The sequence below is a fragment of the Macaca nemestrina genome, chromosome 10 (genome assembly GCF_043159975.1).
Source record: "Macaca nemestrina isolate mMacNem1 chromosome 10, mMacNem.hap1, whole genome shotgun sequence".
Lineage (NCBI taxonomy): Eukaryota > Metazoa > Chordata > Mammalia > Primates > Cercopithecidae > Macaca > Macaca nemestrina.
In genome coordinates this window covers 15,029,556-15,052,933 of record NC_092134.1, presented here as the reverse complement: position 1 = coordinate 15,052,933, position 23,378 = coordinate 15,029,556, and the positions used below count along the sequence as shown (strand labels likewise).

Below are 23,378 nucleotides of genomic sequence, written 5' to 3'. Positions count from 1 at the left end.
TGTGATGAACACTTTTATTTACAAATATAATTAAAAGCTCTGACAGTTATCATGCTCTTCCTTGGAACCTGAAAAATGTTTTGTTTTGTTTTTAAAGTGCATGCAAAAGAAGTAAAGCCTTTTTTTTTTTTCATCATTTTTTATTGTAAGAAAATACACAGTTTGAAAGTGTGAATAATGCAATATTTATGACCAAGAAATGGGACTTAGGAAGGGGAAGGGAAGTAAAGAAAAAGATCAAGATGATCTGATTGAGAGACAGTGTTGAACTCCAAATACTGAATTGGAAAAGGAGGGAGGTGGGGAGGAACAGGAGGAGGAAGTAAAAAAATTTGATCAGAGAAACAGTTAAAATACAATATGAAAATAAGTAATACCTCTCCTTAAATTCCTTCTATACACAAAATACACGATTTGCCAAAGCCCAATTTGTGCTACTGGGATTCTGTGAGCTCCTTTAAGTGTATTCACATCCTCTGCAACAGCAGAAAATGATTATGATACAATCAGAATATGCTGAAGACAAGTTAAACTCTTGCCAGCAGGTTCTTAAAAATCACAAGATCTCTTCACCCCACCCACCCCCCATCCCCCAAAAAGTAATAATATGTCACCACTGATATGTACATCACAATTAGTTTCTGTAAAATGTATCAAATTTTCAATCTTTAATAAAACTTTGTTTTTTTTTATTCCTGATGAATAAATACCAAAAAAATAAAATAAAATAAAATAATGCAGCAGCTAGTTAAGGTGTAAGGCTGCGGATATTGTGTCTCTCTCCCCCTTGGCATTTATTATTATTTTTTTTTGCTTTACTTTCACAGATTGGTGGTAATGAGTGATTGCTTAAAGCAATATACATCCATTTTTTTTGTTGTTGGTTTATTGGTTTTGTTAAAACTGTCTCCAAAGTTTTCACTGAAACATTTTGAATCACATCAATACTGTGACGTGTACTATGAATAGAAGAGACGGCCAGGTTTTGGCCAGCACTGAAAGTTGACACGGGGGGAGGAAGGGGGCCCCTGATGGAGTAAGAATAAACAGGCACTAGTCCGACACGATGTCAGTAAGAGTAAGAGAGAGAGAGAGTGAGAGCAACGCCCGTTAAAATGGGGAATGTGGTTTTGCAGGGTCTGAATTTTTTTCTGTTTTCTTTTTTTTTTTTTTTTGTAAATGGCAAAAAATTTAATCTCATCTATAGTCCTCCTTAGGAAAATCTAATGTAACCAAATTCCCAAATCCCATTCTGAGGCTCTCCATGTCAAAAGTTTCAATCTCTCGCTCTTGCCTTTCCAATAGGTTCTTTATTCTCTCGCTGCGTTCCTTCTGAAGGGCAGCCAGCTCCTCTTCAATCTGAAACAAGCACAATGCAGTTCTTAATGGAAAGCATCTCCTAACAGGCACCCACATGACGTGCACACACATATAGGCACACACATGAAGTGCACACACACACAAGAACTAAGGGAGGACCGAGGAAGGCTGGCCGAGTCCTGTGATCAATGCATCTAAATCATTATATTTAAAACTTGCTCACAAGAATAAAAATGTCTGGGGTCCACCTGGGGCTGGCAATGCCATTCTAGCAAGCCCAGCAGCTGGGCGGATCTAGGTCAGTGTCCTGTGTGAGGGGATGGCTCAGGAGAAGCTAAAAGACACTCAAGCACAATTGGATTGTGCTGCTTTCCCACAGAGAGCCAAATGCCTCCTGGGTCATTAGTAATTTAGTTCTAGAACAGGAGCTGGGAAAATAGTCTGTTATGTTGGTCTCAGGGAACTACTGGAAGAAAGTGCAAATAACTGGTTAAGCAAATAAATGCTTAACAGCTTTGAGATGCCTCATGAAATCTTTTCTACTTCATATTCCTCAGAATATCTAAAGCAATGCATATTTCAGTTGGGATAACATTTATTATGCATGGCAATATCAGCCTATCATCATTTTAATTTTTTTTTTAAAGAGCCCTGCTGGTGATTTCTCTCGGTTTAAAAATAGCTGAAAAGTCAAATCTATTATACATTTGGCTTCCTCGTGCCATTTGGCAGCCCTGCTATCAGCTCACAGTACCTTTCAGGTGTCACATCAATCCCCCCAAGCAACCCACGCCATTCCTTTGGCTGGGAACGTTGAGGGTTTCCTAGCAGAGTAGCAGAAAGACTTAGGATGTGGGGTCAGACATGCGTGCCTTGGTGTTTCGGCCTGCAGAATGGGAACAGTGCCTACCTCACAAGGGTACCAGTAGCATAAAGCAGGTAAGTGAAAAGTGCCCAGTTTAATCTCCAACTAAGGAAGGCTGCATAGACGGCAGTTCCCTCAGCCACGCCCCCTTCCACCCAGTGGCAGGGGCCCCCCGGTAACGCTCTCATACCTTCTGCCCTTCCCCCCAGTGGCAGGGGCCCCGGTAACGCTCTCATACCTTCTGCCCTTCCCCCCAGTGGCAGGGCCCGGTAACGCTCTCATACCTTCTGCCCTTCCCCCCAGTGGCAGGGGCCCCGGTAACGCTCTCATACCTTCTGCCCTTCCCCCCAGTGGCAGGGCCCGGTAACGCTCTCATACCTTCTGCTCAAGATGTGCTCTGCGCAGAGACACCCTCTGCTCTAGCTTCTGGAGCTCACGTTCATGTTGTGCCTCTGTTTGCATCTTGATTTTGCTCTGGTAGGCGTTGAGCAGCTCCATTTCCTGCTGGAGCTGTAGCCTCAAGGCCTGGCATTCTGCTTCTTGAGCCTCATCTAGCCGTAACTGTGGGCACAGAAGACACACACGGTCACGCACCCTTGCCTACGGCCCTTGGTGGCCCACAGCCCCTGGTGACTACTGGAAGAGGCTTCCTCACTTGGATTGAAATTGGTTCCCCCCTCAAAAACAGAGATGCTCTGGGTACATCTGAGTTAGGAATCAAAAACAGTCAAGCCTGCCAGTGGGCTACAACGTACCAAACACATTCTTTTCAGTGCGGTCTGAAACCACAGCAGCAGGCGTCAGGAAGGTTACAACCGCGGGCTTTGGAGGTGGGCTCCTGGGCTTGAATTACAGCTATACCATCCACTTGTGTGTGTTACACCTTGGCATATTACCTACCTCGCTAGATCTCATGTGTTTCATCCTCAAGAAAATAACAAGAATAGTTCCTATTGTCTGAGATTAGCGGGAAGATTAAATGCAAGAATTCATATAAAATCCTAGGCACGGTTCTCAATGCATTACAAGTGTTCAAGAAATAGTAGCAGTTATCATTATTTTGGTTTCAACTGATCATGTCCTTATTTCAAGATCTTTAACCCTAAAATCATTTAGATACGCTTAACTCTAAAAAAATGAATCCAATTTCCATAAAACTTGAGGGATATACCACAGTACTGTTATGCTCCAAGTAGTAATGTTGGCACCTGTTGTCGGCTATAAAAGTTACCTTGCTAGCCAGCCAATCCAAAACTCCAAGTGGTTCAAAATCTCTTCCCTGGCTGCTGGCTCACCTCTGTTATCTCACTGCTTTGGGAGGCCAGGGTGTGAGGATTGCTTGAGGCCTGGCGTTCAATACTAGCCTAGGCAATATTGTGAGAGCCCCATCTATACAAAGATTTTTTTAAAAACTAGCCAGGCATGGTGGCATGTGCCTGTAGTCCCAGCTACTTTGGGAGGCTGAGGCAGAAGAATCTCTTGAACCCAGGAGTTCGAGGCTGCAGTGGGCTATGATCACAGCACTGCACTCCAGCTTGGGAGACAGACTTTGTCTCATAAAAAGAAAAAATATTTTCCCCACAGAGGGTAGGTACCCTTGATAATTTTAGGAGGCATAACTGCTTTGAAGCAATGCCTGAACTTTGTCTTATACAAGATACCCAGATCCTGCGTGGAGAAAGAACCAAGTAGAAGTGCCAACTTCTCAAAGCAGAGTTGAAGGCTTCGGACCATCAGCAGAACAGTGTTTAGGAACGATGACCCCTGGTCACAGGCTTGGTTTGGTCCAATTTTGGCAGGCCCTCAGTTTGGCTGAGAACTGAGATTAGAACCCTTGAATCAGTCCATCTACCCTGAGCTTATCTGTGTTTCCATATTGACCACTTTTCCAAGATACTTATTCTCCACCTTATGTACAGTTTGTGACAATATACATATCTTGATTGAAAAATTACTTTTCAAAATGTTATATTAAAACAGTTTTAGAAGGGCCGGGCATGGTGACTCAAGCCTGTAATCCCAGCACTTTGGGAGACCAAGGCCGACAGATCACGAGGTCAGGAGATCGAGACCATCCTGGCTAACATGGTGAAACCCCATCTCTACTAAAAATACAAAGAATTAGCTGGGTGTGCTGGCGGGTGCCTGTAGTCCCATCTACTCGGGAGGCTGAGGCAGGAGAATGGCGTGAACCTGGGAGGTGGAGCTTGCAGTGAGCCCAGATAGTGCCAGTGCACTCCAGACTGGGCGACAGAGCGAGACTCTGCCTCAAAAAAAAAAAAAAAAAAGAAAATAGTTTTAGATAGTTATTTGCACGTGTCTTCTTTTAGTACTTCTGGAGAAACATACTATAGAGATTAAAGGAACATAAAATAAATTATGTAATATTTCCAAGGTACCGTCTAAAAATTAATCCTAACCAGGTTTCATTAAAACCCTTAAAGAGGACAGATAGTTCTCATTTTCCCAGTAAGGAATGAAGGGATAAGAGACATTAGACACAATACATAGTCTTTGGCAGGAACAGACTCACAGGTAAATGCCAAAGGATTTACTGGCTCCCAGTGAAGGCTGTTATTGATTCCCTCTTGATATGGGAGGTTCCTTATCAGTGAAGGAAGTGGAAGTCCTATTCCACTTGTCTGCATTAGTTGCTGTACGCCCCGGCTAAGTGGGTGAGAGGTTCATTCTATGGTCAGTTTAGACCATCAAAACATCTTTAAACATTCAGAACATCTCCATTTCCTTTTATTTCTGGCATGCTATTATTATTATCAGTAACTGGTACCATTGTTCTGTACCAGCTCCGACTCTGACGGCCCAGTGCTAGAAATCAGATATTACAGGATATAGTATTTATCACCCAAGGTGACACACATCAAATCCATTAAAAAGTTGTTTTTCCTTGCTTTTTGAGACAGTCTCACTCTGTTGCCCAGGCTGAGTGCAGTGGTGTGATCTCAGCTCACTGCAACCTCTGTCTCCCAGGTTCAAGTGATTCTCCTGCCTCAGCCTCCTGAGTAGGATTATAGGTAAGTGCCACCAGGCCCAGCTAAATTTTTGTATTTTTAATAGAGATGGCATTTCACCATGTTGGCCAGGCTGGTCTCAAACTCCTGAACTCAGGTGATCCGCCTGCCTCGGCCTCCCAAAATACCGGGATTATAGGTGTGAGCCACCGTGCCCGGCTCCATTAAAAATTTTATAAGAGTATAGGTGAATCTATTCTTTACAGTGGCTTACACTGAGGAAAAATATATAAGAGGCAATATAATGTAGTAGCAGTCAAGCACATAGGCGTACAGATTTCCCCCAAGATGGGTTCAAATCCTAGCTCCACCACTAGTTAGGTATGTGACCTTCCCCCTTACCCCCAAGCCAGGGGTTGGCACACTACAGCCCATGGGCCAAATCTAGCCTGGTGCCTGTTTTTATAAATATATATATATATATTTTGAGATGGAGTCTCACTGTGTCACCAGGCTGGAGTGCTGTGGCGTGATCTTGGCTCACTGCAACCTCCAACTCCCTGGTTGAAGCGACTCTCCTGCCTCAGCCTCCTGAGTAGCTGGGATTACAGGCACGCGCCACCATGCCTAGCTAATTTTTTTGTATTTTTAGTAGAGACGAGGTTTCACCAGGTTGGCCAGGCTGGTCTCGAACTCCTGACCTCAGGCGATCCCCCTGCCTCGGCCTCCCAAAGTGCTGAGAATACAGGCATGACCCATTTCGCTTGGCCGTAAATAAAGTTTTATTGGACACTGCTAATACTCATTAATTTATGTTTTGTCTATGGCTGCGTTTGTGCTACAATGGCAAAGCTGAGTAGCTATGACAGAGACCCTGTGGTCCACAAAGTTAATTACTATCTGTCCCTTTACAGACAAAGTTTGCCAACTCCTGTCCTAAGCAAGTTGCTTTACTTCAGTGAACTTCAGTTTCCTCACAGGTAAATTAGGGTCAAAACGGTAACTACTTCCAAGGGGTTTCACAAAAATGAAATGAGGTAACACTTACGAGATATTTACCATTGTACTTGCCACATGGTAAGTAGTCAGTGAAGGATACTGTAATGATCACACACTTATCTTCTCCCTGTCTCAGACGAAAGGGCATTTCTCTCCTTTTATTCGAGGGTAATCATTGACCTCTATTTCTGATCCTGTTCTCTCTCATCTTATTTATTTTTTTTAAGAGTCCCAGTCTTGTTGTGTTGCCCAGGCTGGAGTGCAGTGGTGTGATCATAGCTCACTGCAGCTTTGAACTCCTGGGCTTGAGCCTCCCAAGTCACTGGGACCACAGGCATGTGCCACCATGCCTGGCTAATTTTTGTATTTTTTGTAGAGACAGGGTCTTGCTATGCTGCCCAGGCTGGTCAAGAATTCTTGGCCTCAGGTGACCTTTCCCACAAAGTGTTGGGATTACAGGCATGAGCCACTGTGCTTAGTCTCTCCCATTTTATATAACAAACATTCATTGAACGCTGGCTGTATGCCACACATTGTTGCAGATGCTGAGAATATAAAGAGTAACAAGACAAAAACCCTATCAACCTCTACATCTCTTATCAACTTCTTCCTTCTCTTTGCCTTTCACCTCTCTCTCCACTCCTTTCCTCGCACTCATTCTGATCCTAACCCTCTACTTCTACCGCTCACATTGAGGTAACCCATGATGGTCTGGAAGTGGTCCGTTACCTGACCTTCCAGCAGCATCTGGTATTGCCGACTGCCCCTTCCTTCTTGAAATCTTTGTCTTCTGAGATACCACAACTTCTTGGTTTTTGTCTTCCCTGACTATTCCCCTGCCAGTAGTCCTTACCTACCTGGCCCTTAAATGCGAGTGTTCCTAAGGTCTTTGTCTTGGGCCCTCTTCTTCCTCTAACCGCTCTTCCTAAGAATCTCATCTATTTCAAAAGCCTCATTTACCATCTACATATGTGCAAATGACTCCCACACTAAACCTCTATTTCAGACTTTCCTTCTGAGGTCCAGACGAGCTCCTCTAGTCTACTAGAGACATCCTCCCCTGGATGCTTCCCAGGCTCTCAGGCTCCACAGAGCCAACACATCACCTTTTCCTTCCCACTCCCCAATCTGTTCCACTTCCTTTTTTACCATATAGGTAAATATAGGTAGACCATCGTCTACTGTTTATTTTTGAGATGGAGTCTGGCTCTGTCGCCCAGGCTGGAGTGCAGTGGCGCGATCCTGGCTCACTGCAAGCTCTACCTCCTGGGTTCACGCCATTCTCCTGCCTCAGCCTCCCAAGTAGCTGGGACTACAGGCGCCCGCCACCACGCCTGGCTAATTTTTTGTATTTTTAGTAGGGACAGGGTTTCGCCATGTTAGCTAGGATGGTCTCCATCTCCTAACCTCATGATCCACCCGCCTCGGCCTCCCAAAGTGCTGGGATTACAGGCGTGAGCCACTGTGCCCGGCATTTTTTTTTTTTTTTTGAGACAGAGTCTCACTCTGTCACCCAGGCTGGAGTGCAGTGGCATGATCTTGGCTCACTGCAACCTCTGCCTCTTGAGTACAAGCAATTCTCCCGCCTCAGTCTCCCAAGTAGCTGGGATTACGCAAGTGTGCACTACCACGCCCGGCTAATTTTTGTATTTTTAGTAGAGATAGGGTTTTGCCATGTTGGCCAGGCTGGTCTCGAGCTCCTGACCTCAGGTGATCTGCCAGCCTTGGCTTCCCAAAGTGCTAGGATTACAGGCGTGAGCCACCATGCCCGCCCATCATCTACTGTTTTGTTCAAACCAGGGACACTGGACTGTCTACATTCAACCTGTCATTAAGTACTCTCAATTCTACCTCCCACCAAATTTAGTAACTTTCCCCTTCATCCCGACTGCCCCTTTTCTAGTCTAGCTCCCACTCCCTCGTACCCCGGGTAAAAGTAACTTCACAAATCATCTCCTAATATCCATTCTTCCCATCTCCCAAGCCATTCTCCATGTCACCAGAGTGATGGTTCAGAAACACAAATCTGATGTCACTCCCTGCTTAATACTCTCCAACGGCTTTTCACTGTTTCGGATAAAGACAAAAATTCTTACCAAAGCCTGAAAGCCCCTACGTGACCCAGCCTGTTTACCCCTCCAGTCTTGTTCTCACGTTAGTCCTCTCCTAGTTCCCTACATCCCAAACATAATAGATTTCTGTGAATTCTTCCGAAGTGCCACTGCCTTCCCCATGTTCACACATGTGTTCCTCATGTGTAGGTTCCTCAGCCTACACAGCCATTGCGCCAGGGAGGCCTCTCCTGACTCTCCAGACCAGGCGAGCTCTCCTGTTTGTACTCTGTTGGCACCTTGCTCTTGCTCTGCCATTACATGGAGTAGACTTTTCCAATGTCTGTTTCCTCCATGCTTCCATAAACTCCATGAAGACGTGATCCATGACTGTCTTATCCACCATAGTATCTCCAGATGCCTGGTACATCATGTAGGCACTCAGTGAATACTTGCTGGATGGATGAATAGATGAATGCACTAGCTCCCATCCTCAGCCTAAGAACATGCATGCTTAAGCCTCTCCCAACTAACAGAAGTCTTTCTTCAACTCTCTCCTCCTTTTGCTACAGCTCTTGTTCTCTTTTCCTTCATTGATGAGGATCTGGGAAAAGCGGTCTCACCTACCATTTGGATTTCACTTTATAATCCCTCATCCAATGCTCTATAATGTTTCCCAGTCCCACCACTCCACTGATTCTCTGAGACAAGCAATGGACGAATCCAGTGCTAGGTCCAACGACCACCTCAAAGTTTATTCTTCTGATTGATCTCTGCAACATGTGATGCTGCCAGTTAGAAACCCCTACTGCGGCTCCTGTGACATGCTCTCTTCAGGTTCCCTTCCTGTGTCTCTGATTATTCATTTTTGTTCTACTTCTACTCAGCCCTCAAATGTTGGTGCCTACCAGACTCTGTCCTTAGCTCTTTCCTCTCTAAGAATATCTCCCATCCCCAGCAGATCTCATCTATTCCTACCAGCCACAAGTGCACCCACATAACAATGAAGTCTAGCTTTTTGCCTTTAATCTTGAAATTGCTCCTAAACTACAGGTTTCCATTATCTGTACCTCTGTACCTCTCTACCTGGACACCCACGAAACTCAGATACCATGTCTACAGCTTAGTCAATTATCCTGGCAGGCATACAAACTCACTATTTTATTGTTCTAGCTTGGCAAGATCATGACCTATTCTACTCTGTTGTCAAACCTCTCAAATTGGTCACTAAGTTATTTCCATTCTTGCCTCCTAAATTTTTTTTTTTTTTTTTTTTGAGATGGAGTCTCGCTCTGTCACCCAGGCTGGAGTACAGTGGCGCGGTCTTGGCTCACTGCAAGCTCCGCCTCCTGGGTTCACACCATTCTCCTGCCTCAGCCTCCCAAGTAGCTGGGACTACAGGTGCCCGGCACCACGCCTGGCTAAATTTTTATTTTTATTTTTGAGACAGAGTCTTGCTCTGTCGCCCAGGCTGGAGTGCAGTGGCGCGATCTCGGCTCAATGCAAACGCTGCCTCCCAGGTTCATGCCATTCTCCTGCCTCAGGTCCCCGAGTAGCTGGGGCTACAGGCGTTCGCCACCACACCCGGCTAATTTTTTTGTATTTTTAGTAGAGACGGGGTTTCACCATGTTAGCTAGGATGGTCTCGATCTGCTGACCTCATGATCCGCCTGCCTCGGCCTCCCAAAGTGCTGGGATTATAGGCGTGAGCCACCGCGCCCGGCCTAATTTTTTGTATTTTTAGTAGAGACAGGGTTTCACCGTGTTAGCCACGATGGTCTCGATCTCCTGACCTCATGATCCACCCACCTCAGCCTCCCAAAGTGCTGGGATTACAGGCGTGAGCCACCGCACCCAGCCTCCTAAATATTTCTTAAAACCTTCTCCACTCCTCTCCATCTCCATTAGCATGTTCTCTCATCATCTTTTTCCTGGACTATTATAATGGCTTCCTAACAGGTCCTTTTACCTATATTTGCCACATTTCTGCCAACATCTTTCTGTAACACAAATCTGATCCAGTTATACTTTCCTTCTTACAACAGGGTTCAACAGCTCTCCATTGCTTACAAAATAACATCCAAACTCCTGGCTTCTGAGGCTCTGACCCTGACTATCCTCCCACTTTCCCTCAACAAGCATCCTATACTCTTGCCATAGCAATTACTCATTGTTTCTCAAATGTGTCATCCTCTTTCAGGCCTCTAAGTCTTTGCATATACTGTATCCTCTGTCAGGAATAACTTTTTCTCTTATGTCTATTTGGTAAACTATTACTCTTTAAGACTCATCTCCTTGGGAAATCTTCACTGAATTGCCAAGCAAGCTTCCATCCCAAGCTCCCTTTATGACCTCTCCATTCTAGGTTCCTGCAATCTTCCTTCTTGAACTTTGGGCTCACACCAAAGTTCTTTCTGTCTCCATATACTTTCCTTTGTTTGAACCTTTGCCTATGTAGGTTCCGGTTTCAAGGAATCGGTTTATGTCAATGAATTCCTTGAAGTTTCTTGGCTCCCTCCAGGAAGATTTCCCTAGGCCAGCTTAGTTAGTCCTACTTGTTCTCCCCTGACCCCCAGTACCTCCCATTTCAAACCACTTACTTTTTTTTTTTGAGATGGAGTCTCGCTCTGTCACCCAGGCTGGAGTGCAATGGCATGATCTCGGCTCACTGCAACCTCCGTCTCCCGGGTTCAAGCGATTCTCCTGCCTCAGACTCCTGAGTAGCTGGGACTACAGGTGCCTGCCACCACGCCCGGCTAATTTTTGTATTTTTAGTAGAGATAGGGTTTCACCATGTTGGTCAGCCTGGTTCTGAACTCCTGACCTTGTGATCCACCTGCCTCGGCCTCCCAAAGCGCTGGGATTACAGGCCTGAGCCACCGTGCCTGGCCCCACTTACCATGTTTTACTATTACCGCTTCATTATCTGACCACCTGGCTTGACTGACAAATTGTCTGTCTAGCTCACCCTCTGAGTCCAGCAGAATGCTGAACACTGATGCTTAATAGGTTTAATGCATGAGTGTGTCTGTGTGTCTGTCTTCCTCACTTGACTGTGGGCTCCCTAAGGGCAGGGACTGTCATTCATTTGTGCCTGGTATTAGTTGGGAGGAGGGCAGTCAGTAAAATCTTTGATAAATGAACACATGATATCATATGTGGTATCTATCACATTTGCCCTCAAAGTCCCTATGTGCCACAGGTCTGATGTGGCACGTCACTCCTTGAGTTCCATCTTATAAGACACTCCAGCAAGTATCCACATTGGCTTGGCTTTATTCAGCGTCGTCCTTTCCTCAGTCCTTTGGGCAGAAAAACATCAATATCCTAAATTTGTGCAAGAATCATCTTGGGAACAACAGGCTGGATCTTGGATTTTCTCGATTCCCAAAGCTCTTGAAGCCGTGGCACCAAACCTAACCACTTACCGCTTGAGAGGCCATCATTTCATTTATACTCTGTTCATACTGCTCTGCCAAAATGGCAAGTTTTCTTGTCTGCTCATCTTTCAGTGTCTTTAAGATTGTTTTGTGCTCATTCTTTGGAGTAACTTCCAACTGGTGATTCTTGAGTGCTTTATACTGTTTGGTCTGTACTTTGCAAGTGTCCTGAAACTGTTTTTTAATTTGCATTTCCATGGCCTGGGTAGAAAAAGTGACAAAGGAAAAATAAAGGCACATCAGTAAATGCAGAAAGCCTTCTACCATAATGATATAATACAAGTGCTGAGAGCATCTGTTTTTTGGTGCAGTGACCCACATTGCTAATCAATAAAAATCAAGCAGTATGTATGACACAGCAAAAGTTAACTCCACCTATACTTTTGGTTTTATATTGAATGACTGTAAGTAATTTTGAATTCACAAATGGCTCCAAAGAAAATATGAACTGTTACAAGGGGATGACAACTCTAGCAGATTGAGGGATATTATGTAGCTTAGCTTGCTGAAAGAGTGGCAACTCTTTTCATGCTTTCCTAGTCAGATAGACACTTCAGTGTCTTCCACTGTTCATTATTTTTTTCCTTTTTTTTTTTCCTTTTTGTGTTTCACCTTGCTTCCAAGTGAGAGAGGGGATAGCATTATATAAGCCAGCTCTCACTGCTCTGGTTTATAGCAATTTCTTATCAACTCCATAAAGGAGAGCACATGGATAGTACCTCATATCTACCCATTTCCACTGGATTTCAGTGTAAACTGAAAGAGAAAAGTGATTTAGAATTTTTTCCCCATTAAGAGGTTGTGCTTGCATGTAGCAATATCAAATATGCATTTGGGCAAAGAGAAGGTAGAGTATATCATTTTAAGCCCAGAAGGCACTCCATCAGGTTGCCCCATAGTCATGTGTGCACTTCACAAACACTCTGAGGACTAATGGTGACAGAAATCACTGCTTAGTTTAGGATTTGACTGAAGAGACGCACAGCCAGGGTGATCGAGGTTGGCCTCACATCTGTGCCAACACTGACAATGTCCTCCTGGATATATAGCAATGGCTTAGTACACAGAACTTGTTAATTAGCAGTCAGCTAAAATTAGCTGGAGGCAGTGAAGGCCACAGGAGTTCCTTCACATCTCTGCATCTCTAGTGCAGAAGTGGTAAATGTCAGGCACTTGTAGATTCACTCCTGATAACCATGACAGGCATCACTAATAAATGACACTCTTTCCTCCTAAGCTTGGATGGGGCTTTAGAGTCTTTCTCAATACAGCGGTGCTCAAAGTATCTAACACCAATATAACTTCCTTATTTCCTGGGATTAGAACCATAAACTGCTATTAGTCCAGTTTTGAAGAGGGCAGGTCATGAAGTGCTCAGAGAAATTCCATAATGGATATGAGGACAAATTGATATATAATGTAGTATAATAATAGTTTCCAAACCAGCTTGCCCAGCATCTCCTTTTCAGGAGCTTAAATACAGACTCTGTGCTTTACAATTGGAGATTCTGATGCAATAGGTGTGGGGTGCAGAAATTTGTGATTCTGAAAAGTTGCTCGGGTGACTCTGACACTTCAGGGAGAGAAACCACTGATCTGGTCCAACACTGTCCAGGAGCACAAATAGGGAAATGCTATCTCCTCCTCTTACCTTTAAGTTTTTTGGCTGTTGCCGAAGTTCCATGACATGCTTTCTGTGCAGTTCCCTTTCTCGCCTCTTATTGTACTCCAGCTGGTTTTCTAGTTCAGTCTGGTGCTGTAAACGGATCAGATCCATGCGTAGCTTCTGTAACGTGTGCAGCTGCCTGTACTCTAGCTCTCGGGTGGACTCGTCGTGCCGGATTAGCATGGCATGCTCCATCTCCTTCTGGGTCCTCTTTTTATTTAGTTCCTGCGTCCAGGAACAAAAGATAAACAGAGAGAGGTGAATGGAGAGGAACTGGAAGGAATGCACAACTACGTGAGGGATGGCAAGGAATGGCACTGCTAACCATCTCTTAATTAAACCCATTAGTGTTTGGCAGCAAGACTTAATGAGATTAAATTAAAAATCTCTTCAGGTTTAGATTCTGTTCCTAGGTCCACCACTTACAAAATGGGCAACTTCACAGCAATCACTACTGCACTATCTGTAAAATGGGATTAATTCTGCCTGACTCCCTTTTACCTCACAGAGCTGCTGTGAACCTTAGTTAGGTGATGTGCTATGCATAGGTCTACATAAATGTTTCTTCAGTGAAGCTAGTTGTTCTACACCCTGACTGCCCATAGAAATCATGTGAGGAAACTTTTCAAACATAAGATGCTTGAATCTCACAGGGTGAAATTCTCATAACTGTCTGGGGTGGAAGCCTGATGTCAGTATTGGTAAGAGTTCTCCAGGTGGTTCCAATATGAGAATTAAACTGATAATATCTGCAAAGTTCTTAGCTTTCTGGGAAATACCCTGTTTTTGCACGAATCAGAAGTAGGCCAATTATCTATTTTTTAAAATCTCAGAGTCCAAGGCATGTTGGGAAAAAAAAAAACAGATGACATCTATCCTCTTTCATCTTCCACATTACAATCTGTTTAATCATTTATAGATCTAATCACTCTGTTCTTTTCTGTTCTACTCATATCTTTCTTTCTTCCTTTTCTTCCTTTCTTTGTTGTTGAAGGAGGAAAGGAAAGCAAACTAGAAAAAAAGGGGAAGTTGGGTGAAATCTTTTCATTCCTCAATTGAAGAATATTTCTTAAATAGCACTATATATGAAGATCTGAACAATGTGCTTTCAGTACATAAAAATATTTATTAAACCATGACTTCTGTCCTCAACTCACTGACACTCCAATAGGGAAGTGCACTAGACATTTATTGAAGTATATGCTCTGCTCAAAGCTCACTGAATCAGATTTAGATACGAGGCCCAACCTGGCTCAATTTATTTTCTCTACTTGGAATTTGGAATTGATATTCAGAACCAGTTAATCTCTATGTGTGGCTGGAATTGAGGCATATAAAAACTGCATATGTGGTAGTCATCTGCTGCTATGAGGGCTGAGGATTAGAGAAAGCTGGGCTTCAGACCAAGAAGAAATGAAAAAGAGAGAAGTGCAGGGAATATACTGATGCCTAAGTTGCTTACTGCTTCTGAGCCCTCCAGTAGGTCCAGCTGTATTACTGCTATTTGATTTTATAAGACATTCCCATATTTCTATAGTAATTTCCCTGGTTTTGGCTTAAGCTAGCTCAAATAAATTTCAGTTGACATGCAAACAAAAAAATCTTAATTAATACAGAGACATACTTTTTTTTTAGGGGGGGGCGGGTAGAGATGGGGTCTCACTATGTTGCCTAGGTTGGTCTCGAACTCCTGGACTCAAGAGATCCTCCCATCTCAACCTCCCAAAATGCTGGGATTATAGGCATGAGCCACCCCACCATGCTCAGCCAGGAAATAAGTTTTATGTGCAAATTAAAAAAAAAAAAAAGAGAGCGAGGTTGGATAAGTGATGAATGCTATAAAAGGGGTAAAGATTTTATGCTGTAAGATTTCTGAAAAGGGTGTATTACTTTTTTTTTTTTTGGAGACAGAATTTCGCTCTTGTCCCCCAGGCTGGAGTGCAATGGTGTGACTTCGGCTTACCACAACCTCCGCCTCCCAGGTTCAAGCAGTTCTCCTGCCTCATCCTCCAGAGTATCTGGGACTACAGGCACATGCCACCACGCCTGGCTAACTTTTGTATTTTTAGTAGAGGCAGAGTTTCTCCATGCTGGTCAGGCTGGTCTTGAACTCTCGACCTCAGGTGATCTGCCCGCCTTGGCCTCCCAAAGTGTTAGGATTACAGGCGTGAGCCACTGTGCCCGACCTAGTGGTATTACTATTAAGAAGGTCAGGGAAAGGCGAACGCTTTTGAGCTGTACTTTATTTTTATTTATTCAATTTTTGAGACGGAGTTTCTACTTTGTTGCCCAGGCTGGAGTTCAATGGTGCGATCACTGCAACCTCCGCCTCCAGGGTTCAAGCAATTGTCCTGCCTCAGCCTCCCGAATAGCTGGGATTACAGGCACCCATCACCACGCCTGGCTAATTTTTGTATTTTTAGTATAGGCGGGGTTTCACCATGTTGGCCAGGCTGGTCTCAAACTCCTGACCACAGGTGATCCACCCGTCTCAGCCTCTCAAAATGCTGGGACTACAAGTGTAAGCCACCATGCCCTAGCTTCAGCTGTACTTTAAATTAGAACAATAGAGTGCTCTCTTCTCTGATGGCATCCACTATGGGAGAAAATGCAAATTATTTATTTTAATAGATATATCGATAACATTTTTATACTGGTGTGGTTGGAAATATCTTGTACACCTGGGCTCCCTATTGATTTGAAGAGAAATCCTTTTAATAGCACAGCATCTAGTACTAGAGCATATTCACTAATCATTCACTTATTCATTCAACAAGTAGTTACTGAGCACCTACTATGTGCTGGGCACTGTTGTAGGAACTAGGGATACAACAGTGAACATGTGCACCCCCTTAGGGACCTTATAAGGAGAAAAAACCCAAAGTATAAACGCAATTTAAATTTGTTTTAAGGAATAAAAAATAAGCCCCTAGAGTTATCTCTCTCATCTCCTCCTGTCTTTTCCTTTGTTTTATTTTTCCTCTTTACCTAGACCATCAAATTTTTTTTTACAAATCAGTAACTGACCCCTAGGTGGCACCAAAGGACAGAGAGCCCTTCCCACTGATGAAAGCTCTCCCAGGCCAAGGAAATCCCTTCAAATGAGGGTTTTAATTGGGGTCCAGGAGTCCCAATGCCGGGCATTTATTCATCTCACGCTTTCCTAAATTGGGAAATGCAAACTGAGTCTGAGTTACTAAGAGCCCTGAAACTCATGGGTTCTTGACACAAAGCAAGCAAACACCTTCAGAAGAAATCAAGTGCTTCTCTTCATGCTTAATGAAATGCTTCACGATATTGTCCACAGAATACCTACATCCGAATTACCTGTGTTATAAGCGACTGGTCTGTATAACAAGCTATGCAGCTAATTCTGATATGTATGAAAGTTTGAGAATCAATGGAAAAGTGCTAAGGGCATGAGTCAGTTTCAGCTCCTCCATAAGTCTCATGTATGGCTTGGGGCAAGTCTCTTAATCTACATTTCAGGTGTAAAATAAGGATAGCAGTACACACTGTGAACTATTGTAATTGTAAAGATAAAATGAAAGACCATAGGAAAGTGTTTCGGAATACATAAATATGTCATTATTTTTCTCTATTCAGAAGTGAATATGTGGCATATAATATCTTAAATCGAGTTTTTATAAACTATTAGAAGAGTAAGAAAAACATGATACTGAAATGGCTTTTCTGTTATAAGTTGTTCCCTTTACCTTTAATTTGTACATCTGAGTTGCTGAGGTGTAAGATGGTAAGCTACCTTTAATATTTGAGACATGGGGGAAAAATTATTCACCTTATTATGAGGCCAGTGCTGTGCCTACATAATAATGTATAATGTGCTTTCCATTTTTAAAAGTTATTCCATACATCTCATTCAATCCAAATTGCCACCCTACGAGGTGGTAAGACTGTAAGGATTTCCCCCATTTATATGTGTTAGTAGGCATTTGGGAGTTGAAGGACTAACATAAAAGTGATACAACTTCTATAAAGAGAACTAAGGCTAAAACTCAGGTATTTAGCTTCTCAGTATTTTCCATTAGAAATGTTCCAATAAATGAGGCCAGGCACGGTGGCTCATGCCTATAATCCCAGCACTTAGGGAGGCCGAGGCGGGTGGATCAGGTGAGGTCAGAAGTTCGAGATCAGCCTGGCCAACATGGTGAAATCCTGTCTCTACTAAAGATACAAAATTAGCCAAGTGTGGTGGCACATGCCTGTTATCCCAGCTACTTGGGAGGCTGAGGCAGGAGAATTGCTTGAACTCGGGAGGCGGAGGTTGCAGTTAGCTGAGATTGCGCCATTGCACTCCAGCCTGGGCAACAAGAGCCAAACTCCGTCTCAAAAAAAAAAAAAAAGAAGAAATGTCTAATAAATGCATACTTTCCTGTTTTATACTTTTTCAGTCCGTGATATAATATTTTGAAGAATTCTGCTCTAGCTAGACATGATATAATGGTTAATTTATTTGTACAAATGACACAACATACATACTAGAGCCACATCATGTGCACCTTCAGCTTATACGAATTTAACAAAATAAGCTGAGCAAAAATTTAAAAACCAATTTTTTTTTTTTTTTTTTTTTTGAGACGGAGTCTTGCTCTGTCACCCAGGCTGGAGTTCAGTGGCCGGATCTCAGCTCACTGCAAGCTCCGCCTCCCGGGTTTACGCCATTCTCCTGCCTCAGCCTCCCGAGTAGCTGGGACTACAGGCGCCCGCCACCTCGCCCGGCTATTTTTTTGTATTTTTTAGTAGAGACGGGGTTTCACCGTGTTAGCCGGGATCGTCTCTCGATCTCCTGACCTCGTGATCCGCCCATCTCGGCCTCCCAAAGTGCTGGGATTACAGGCTTGAGCCACCGCGCCCGGCCTAAAAACCAATTTTAATGGTACAGGTCATTCTGCCCACCCATGTACTCAATGTATGTATATATGTATGTGTGTGTGTGTATATATATACACACATATACACACACATACGTATAGGCCCTGGAGGGAGTGCAGGAAGGAAGAGACATGCAGCTTCCTTTCCCTGAGTCAATGTCCAGTGTGTTTCAAGCGTTCTAACTTCCAATGGAAGTAGCATTGACTTCTTTAAAAGCAGCTGATTTCACTCATGCCAAATTTTTATGCTCAGGCTCACTGAGGTTGAGTAAAAACGAGAATTCTAACTTTTAAATAGAGATGCTATTTAATGCCGTCTTAGTTTCAGTTCTTAGTTTCAACACTGGTCAGAAAATGCTGAGTGTCTGTATGTGTTGGTGATAGAGAAAGAGGCTCCACCCAGTTTCAGTGATCCTCTTAAGTGTTTTCACTAATTAAAAGGATTGCTAATGCTCAATCCTTCAGGCAAAGACACAGGAAACCAGGTATTCTTATGCTTTGTTGGTGGGAGTATAAACTCCTTTAGGGGGCAATTTGGCGATATTTATTTTAAAAATGTAGATGTACGCATTCTTTTTTTTGAGACAGGGTCTTGCTCTGTCACCAGGCTGGAGTGCAGTGGCATGATCTCAGCTCACTGCAACCCCCACCTCCTGGGTTCAAGCAATTCCCCTGCCTCAGTCTCCCGAGTGGCTGGGATTATAGGCATGTGCCACCACACCTGACTAATTTTTTGTATTTTAGTAGAGATGGGATTTCTCCATGTTGGCCAGGATGGTTTCGATCTCCTGACCTTGTCATCTGCTTGCCTCAGACTCCCAAAGTGCTGGGATCACAGGCGTGAGCCACGGCGCCGGGCTCGATGTATGCATTCTTTGACCCAGGAATTCCACTTCTGAAAATATATCCCCCAAAATACTTGTTTACATGTAAAAATATCTATGTACAAAAATGTTCTTATATTATTAATAATACTGTAAAACTTAAACAAAATGTCCACTGAGAAGCGTCTCATTAAATAAATGGTATTGAGGCCATACAACAAAACACTATTAGATGAAAAAGAATGAAGCAGAGCTGTATGTGCTAGAAGGTAAATGGAAACAAGAGTTACAAAACAGTAGAGTGGACATCTGTTACTTTTTGTAAACTCAGCATCCATTTTTCCTGCTTCTCTTTATAGGCTCTTTTTTTTTTTTTTCCTTTCTTTGCAAAATGACTCCCCCTTATCTGGAATCAGAGAGAGTGTTGAATAAGTATAGGCATATGACCCAATCAAGTTCTATCTCTCCTAGGAATTTTAATCTTGAACAGAAATGATACAAAGACAAAAAGTGGTCGGAGGAGGTACATCCAAATGGCAGTGCCTGGAAAACAGCACATGAGCTCTTGCTCTCTCTGTCATGGAAGTTGCTTCACCAGCGTGGCTCTTCATGTTTTCCAGCTGGGTTTTTCAGCTCTGTACCTACCTCATTTCCTTCCAATAAATTCCTTTCCAGGCTCATGTCAGCCAGAGTTTATCTCTATTGCTTGCAAATCAAATAACCCTACTGATACAAAAGTAATCTCATTTTTTATAAAGTCATATATAATATAGCGGTACATATGTATATTTAAAAATCTAGAAATATATATGCCAAATTAATGGAGACTGAGGGTAGAGATTGGGTGGAATGGGATTATCGAAAAGGTGAAAATGGGCTGATGCTGGTCAAATGGTAGAAAGTTTCAGTTATGCAAGATGAATAATTACTGGAGCTCTAATGCACTCACTGCATGGTGACAACAGTTAACAATGTTGTATTGCATGCTTGTAATTTGCTAAGAGGACAATTCCTAAATTAAATCTCCCTACCCATCCCCATGCACACATGCACACAAATGTAACTACGTGGAGGTAACAGATATGTTAGTTAGCTTTCATGTGATTATTTCACAGTATAGACATATATCAAAACATCAAGTTGTATACCTTAAATACATACAATTTTTATATGTTGATATCTCAATAAAGCTGTTAAAAAGAACTTTCAGGCCGAGCACCGTGGCTCAAGCCTGTAATCCCAGCACTTTGGGAGGCCGAGACGGGCGGATCACGAGGTCAGGAGATCAAGACCATCCTGGCTAACACGGTGAAACCCCACCTCTACTAAAAAATACAAAAAACTAGCCGGGCGAGGTGGCGGGCACCTGTAGTCCCAGCTACTTGGGAGACTGAGGCAGGAGAATGGCATAAACCCAGAAGGCAGAGCTTGCAGTGAGCTGAGATCCGGCCACTGCACTCCAGCCTGGGCGACACAGTGAGACTCCGTCTCAAAAAAAAAAGAACTTTCACTACTTAGCTTTATGTTTTTCTGTTTTTGTTTATTTTCAGTGTTCTTGAGTTACTTTTGTAAATAAAAAAGCTTTGAACATTTTCATGAAGGTGGGCTCTGGAATAAGACTAAACAAACGAAAACCTAGACTTTTACGAAAAATACTCTTACAGAGTTATTCTTTGCTCAACTGGCTAGAACCTTATACTAATGAAGTCACCAATATAGTTTCTATCATTTTTGGGGAGTAATTATCTTATGTAACTTTTATTGACACGAACTGTCCCCTTAGCCTCAGACTTCCTCCAAATATCTATTATTAGAATAACAATAAATACTACATGAAAAGACTCCCAAATGACTTATTTCCAACTGGCCATTAGCCTTTTTCATTTTGATTTTTTGACTTCTGATAAACGCAAAATGTGCAGTACTGAATCAGCTTCTTTATTTTTTAATTTATTTATATATTTTTTGAGATTGAATTTCACTCTTGTTGCCCAGTTGGAGTGCACTGGTGCAATCTTGGCTCACTGCAACCTCTGCCTCCCAGGTTCAAGCAATTCTCCCTCCTCAGCCTCCCAAGTAGCTGGGATTACAGGCACCCACCACCACATCGGCTAATTTTTGTATTTTTAGTAGAGACGGGGTTTCACCATGTTGGCCTGGCTGGTATCAAACTACTGACCTCAGATGATCCACCTACCTTGGCCTCCCAAAATGCTGGGATTATAGGCGTGAGCTGCCATGCCCACCCCTCACCCCCCCTTTTTTTTTTTTAAAAGACATTCCCATTCTGTCGCCCAGGCTGGAATGGAATGACATGATCTCAGCTTACTGCAAACTCTGCCTCTCGGGTTCAAGCCATCATCCCACGTCAGCCTCCCGAGTAGCTGGGATTACAGGCGCCCACCACCATGCCTGGCTAATTTTTGTATTTTTAGTAGAGATGGGGTTTCACCACGTTGGCCAGGCTGGTCTCGAACTCCTGACCTCAAGTGATCCGCCTGCCTCAGTCTTCCAAAGTGCTGGGATTATAGGTATGAGCCAGCATGCCCGGCCTGAATCAGCTTCTTACCAAAACCTCTCTCTAATCTCTTCTCTGTTTCCACCACATCTTCATTTTCCCTAGTGTTAAGCTCTAGAAATAATTTTGATTCTGTCTTCATCTTTTTTCTCATATCTTAGTATATGTCAAGTCCTGTTTACTTTAAACTTCAAGTTGCATTTCGAATCTACTGCTCTGACAGCTACTACCACCAGCCTTGTCCATACCCTATTTCCTGCTTCTAGTCTTTTCTCTCTAATCTTGTGCTTCTCAAGCAGGTTTTTTTTTTTTTTCATTATTGCCCCTGTAAGGAGACTTTTTAGGCTTTTTCTCCCTTAATCATCCCCATCACTGAAATATTAATACCACAGGTAGACTGTGTATCTGTTTATGCACTGTGGTCCCTTGAAACTGTAATAATATCTAAGTCACCCCACCCCAACAAGAACTAACTTTCACCCACTGGGGATGTTATCACCCCCACTGAGAATTCATGTTCAAATCACTCTGTGTATTACTGTCAACCTGGGCTAATCTCTTTAAAGTACAATTTTAGCCATATCACTGCCCGTCTCAAAAATGTTCAGCAGGCTGGCTGCGGTGGCTCATGCCTGTAATCCCCACACTTTGGGAGGCTGAGGCAGGCAGGTCACTTGAGCTCAGGAGTTTGAGACCAGCCTGGGCAACATGGTAAAAACCCATCTCTACTAAAAATATAAAAAATTAACCGGGCTTGGTGGTGTGTGCCTGTAATCCCAGCTACCTGGGGGCCTGAAGTGGGAGGACCACTTGAAACTGGGAGGCTGAGGTTGCAGTGAGCTGAGACTGCGCTACTGTACTCCAGCCTGGGCAACACAGCGAGACTCTGTCTCCAAAAAAAATGTTCAGCAGCTCACAGCTCTCCCTCTTCTAGTAAGACAGCATGCATAAAGAGCCCGAGCCTGGCCTACATGTGTTCAATACATTTTAGTCTGCTTCACCCCTTTTCCTTCTCATTTCAGTGCAGCTCTCTAACAAGATTCTATCAATCCACTTTTGTATTAACTGTGCTAGAAGTGCTCATTTCCCTCATGTAGGCCAGCACTGGGCTTTTCTCAGACTTTGATATTGTTACCACTGTGCTAGATCATTTATAAAGTTTTCTCTGCTTACTCCAGGTCACAATGATTTTCTGTTGAACGCAGTATTCTGTATTCCTCATCTCAGTGAACGCCAGCATATCCCTCCAACCTCCCAAAGTAGAAACTTGGAAGTCACTTTTGACTTCCTCTTCTGAAATTCCCATATCTATTTGGTCAAGATTAACTATCAGTTCTGAGTAAGAAATGTCACTCAGATCTAATTGCTTCTATCCCCACAGCCTCTTCCAGGTTAGAATTGGAGAAAGAGCATCCTGGCTGACCTCACTGCACTTTGCTTTTCATGACTTCCACCTCTCTCTCATACCGAAGCACTAATTCTTTTTTTTTTCCGAGATAAGTCTCACTTTATTACCCAGGCTGGAGTGCAGTGGCACGATCCTGGCTCACTGTAACTTCTGTCTCCTGGGCTCAAGTGATTCTCCTGCCTCAGCCTCCTAAGCTGGGATTATAGGTGTGCACCATCACGCCCAGCTAATTTTTGTATTTTTAGTAGAGACGGGGTTTCACCATGTTGGCCAGGTTGGTTTCAAACTCCTGACCTCAAGTGATCCTTCTGCCTTGGCCTCCCAAAGTGTTGGGATTACAGGCGTGAGCCACCATGCCCGGCTGATACACTAAGTCTTCAAAATAAAGAAATGTCTCATCATGTCATTATCCTGCTTAGTAATCTC

At 43.4% G+C, this 23,378-nt stretch overlaps 1 protein-coding gene across 6 annotated transcripts in view; it reads right to left on the bottom strand.

The window, feature by feature from the left end:
* LOC105495041 (TAO kinase 3) overlaps nt 1–23,378 on the bottom strand; it is a 232,723-nt gene continuing 209,345 nt past the window's right edge. For 5 of the 6 annotated variants that reach the window (XM_071070996.1, XM_071070992.1, XM_071070994.1 and 2 more), the window contains 4 exons: nt 13,296–13,535; nt 11,633–11,845; nt 2,564–2,746; nt 1–1,359 (listed from right to left, as the gene is read on the bottom strand). In XM_071070996.1, the coding sequence (XP_070927097.1) occupies nt 1,198–1,359; nt 2,564–2,746; nt 11,633–11,845; nt 13,296–13,535 (798 nt within the window). In that variant the 3' untranslated portion in view covers nt 1–1,197. Of the gene's footprint in view, nt 1,360–2,557; nt 2,747–11,632; nt 11,846–13,295; nt 13,536–23,378 lie in introns of those variants that run through there. The other variant, XM_071070997.1, reaches the window with a different exon arrangement.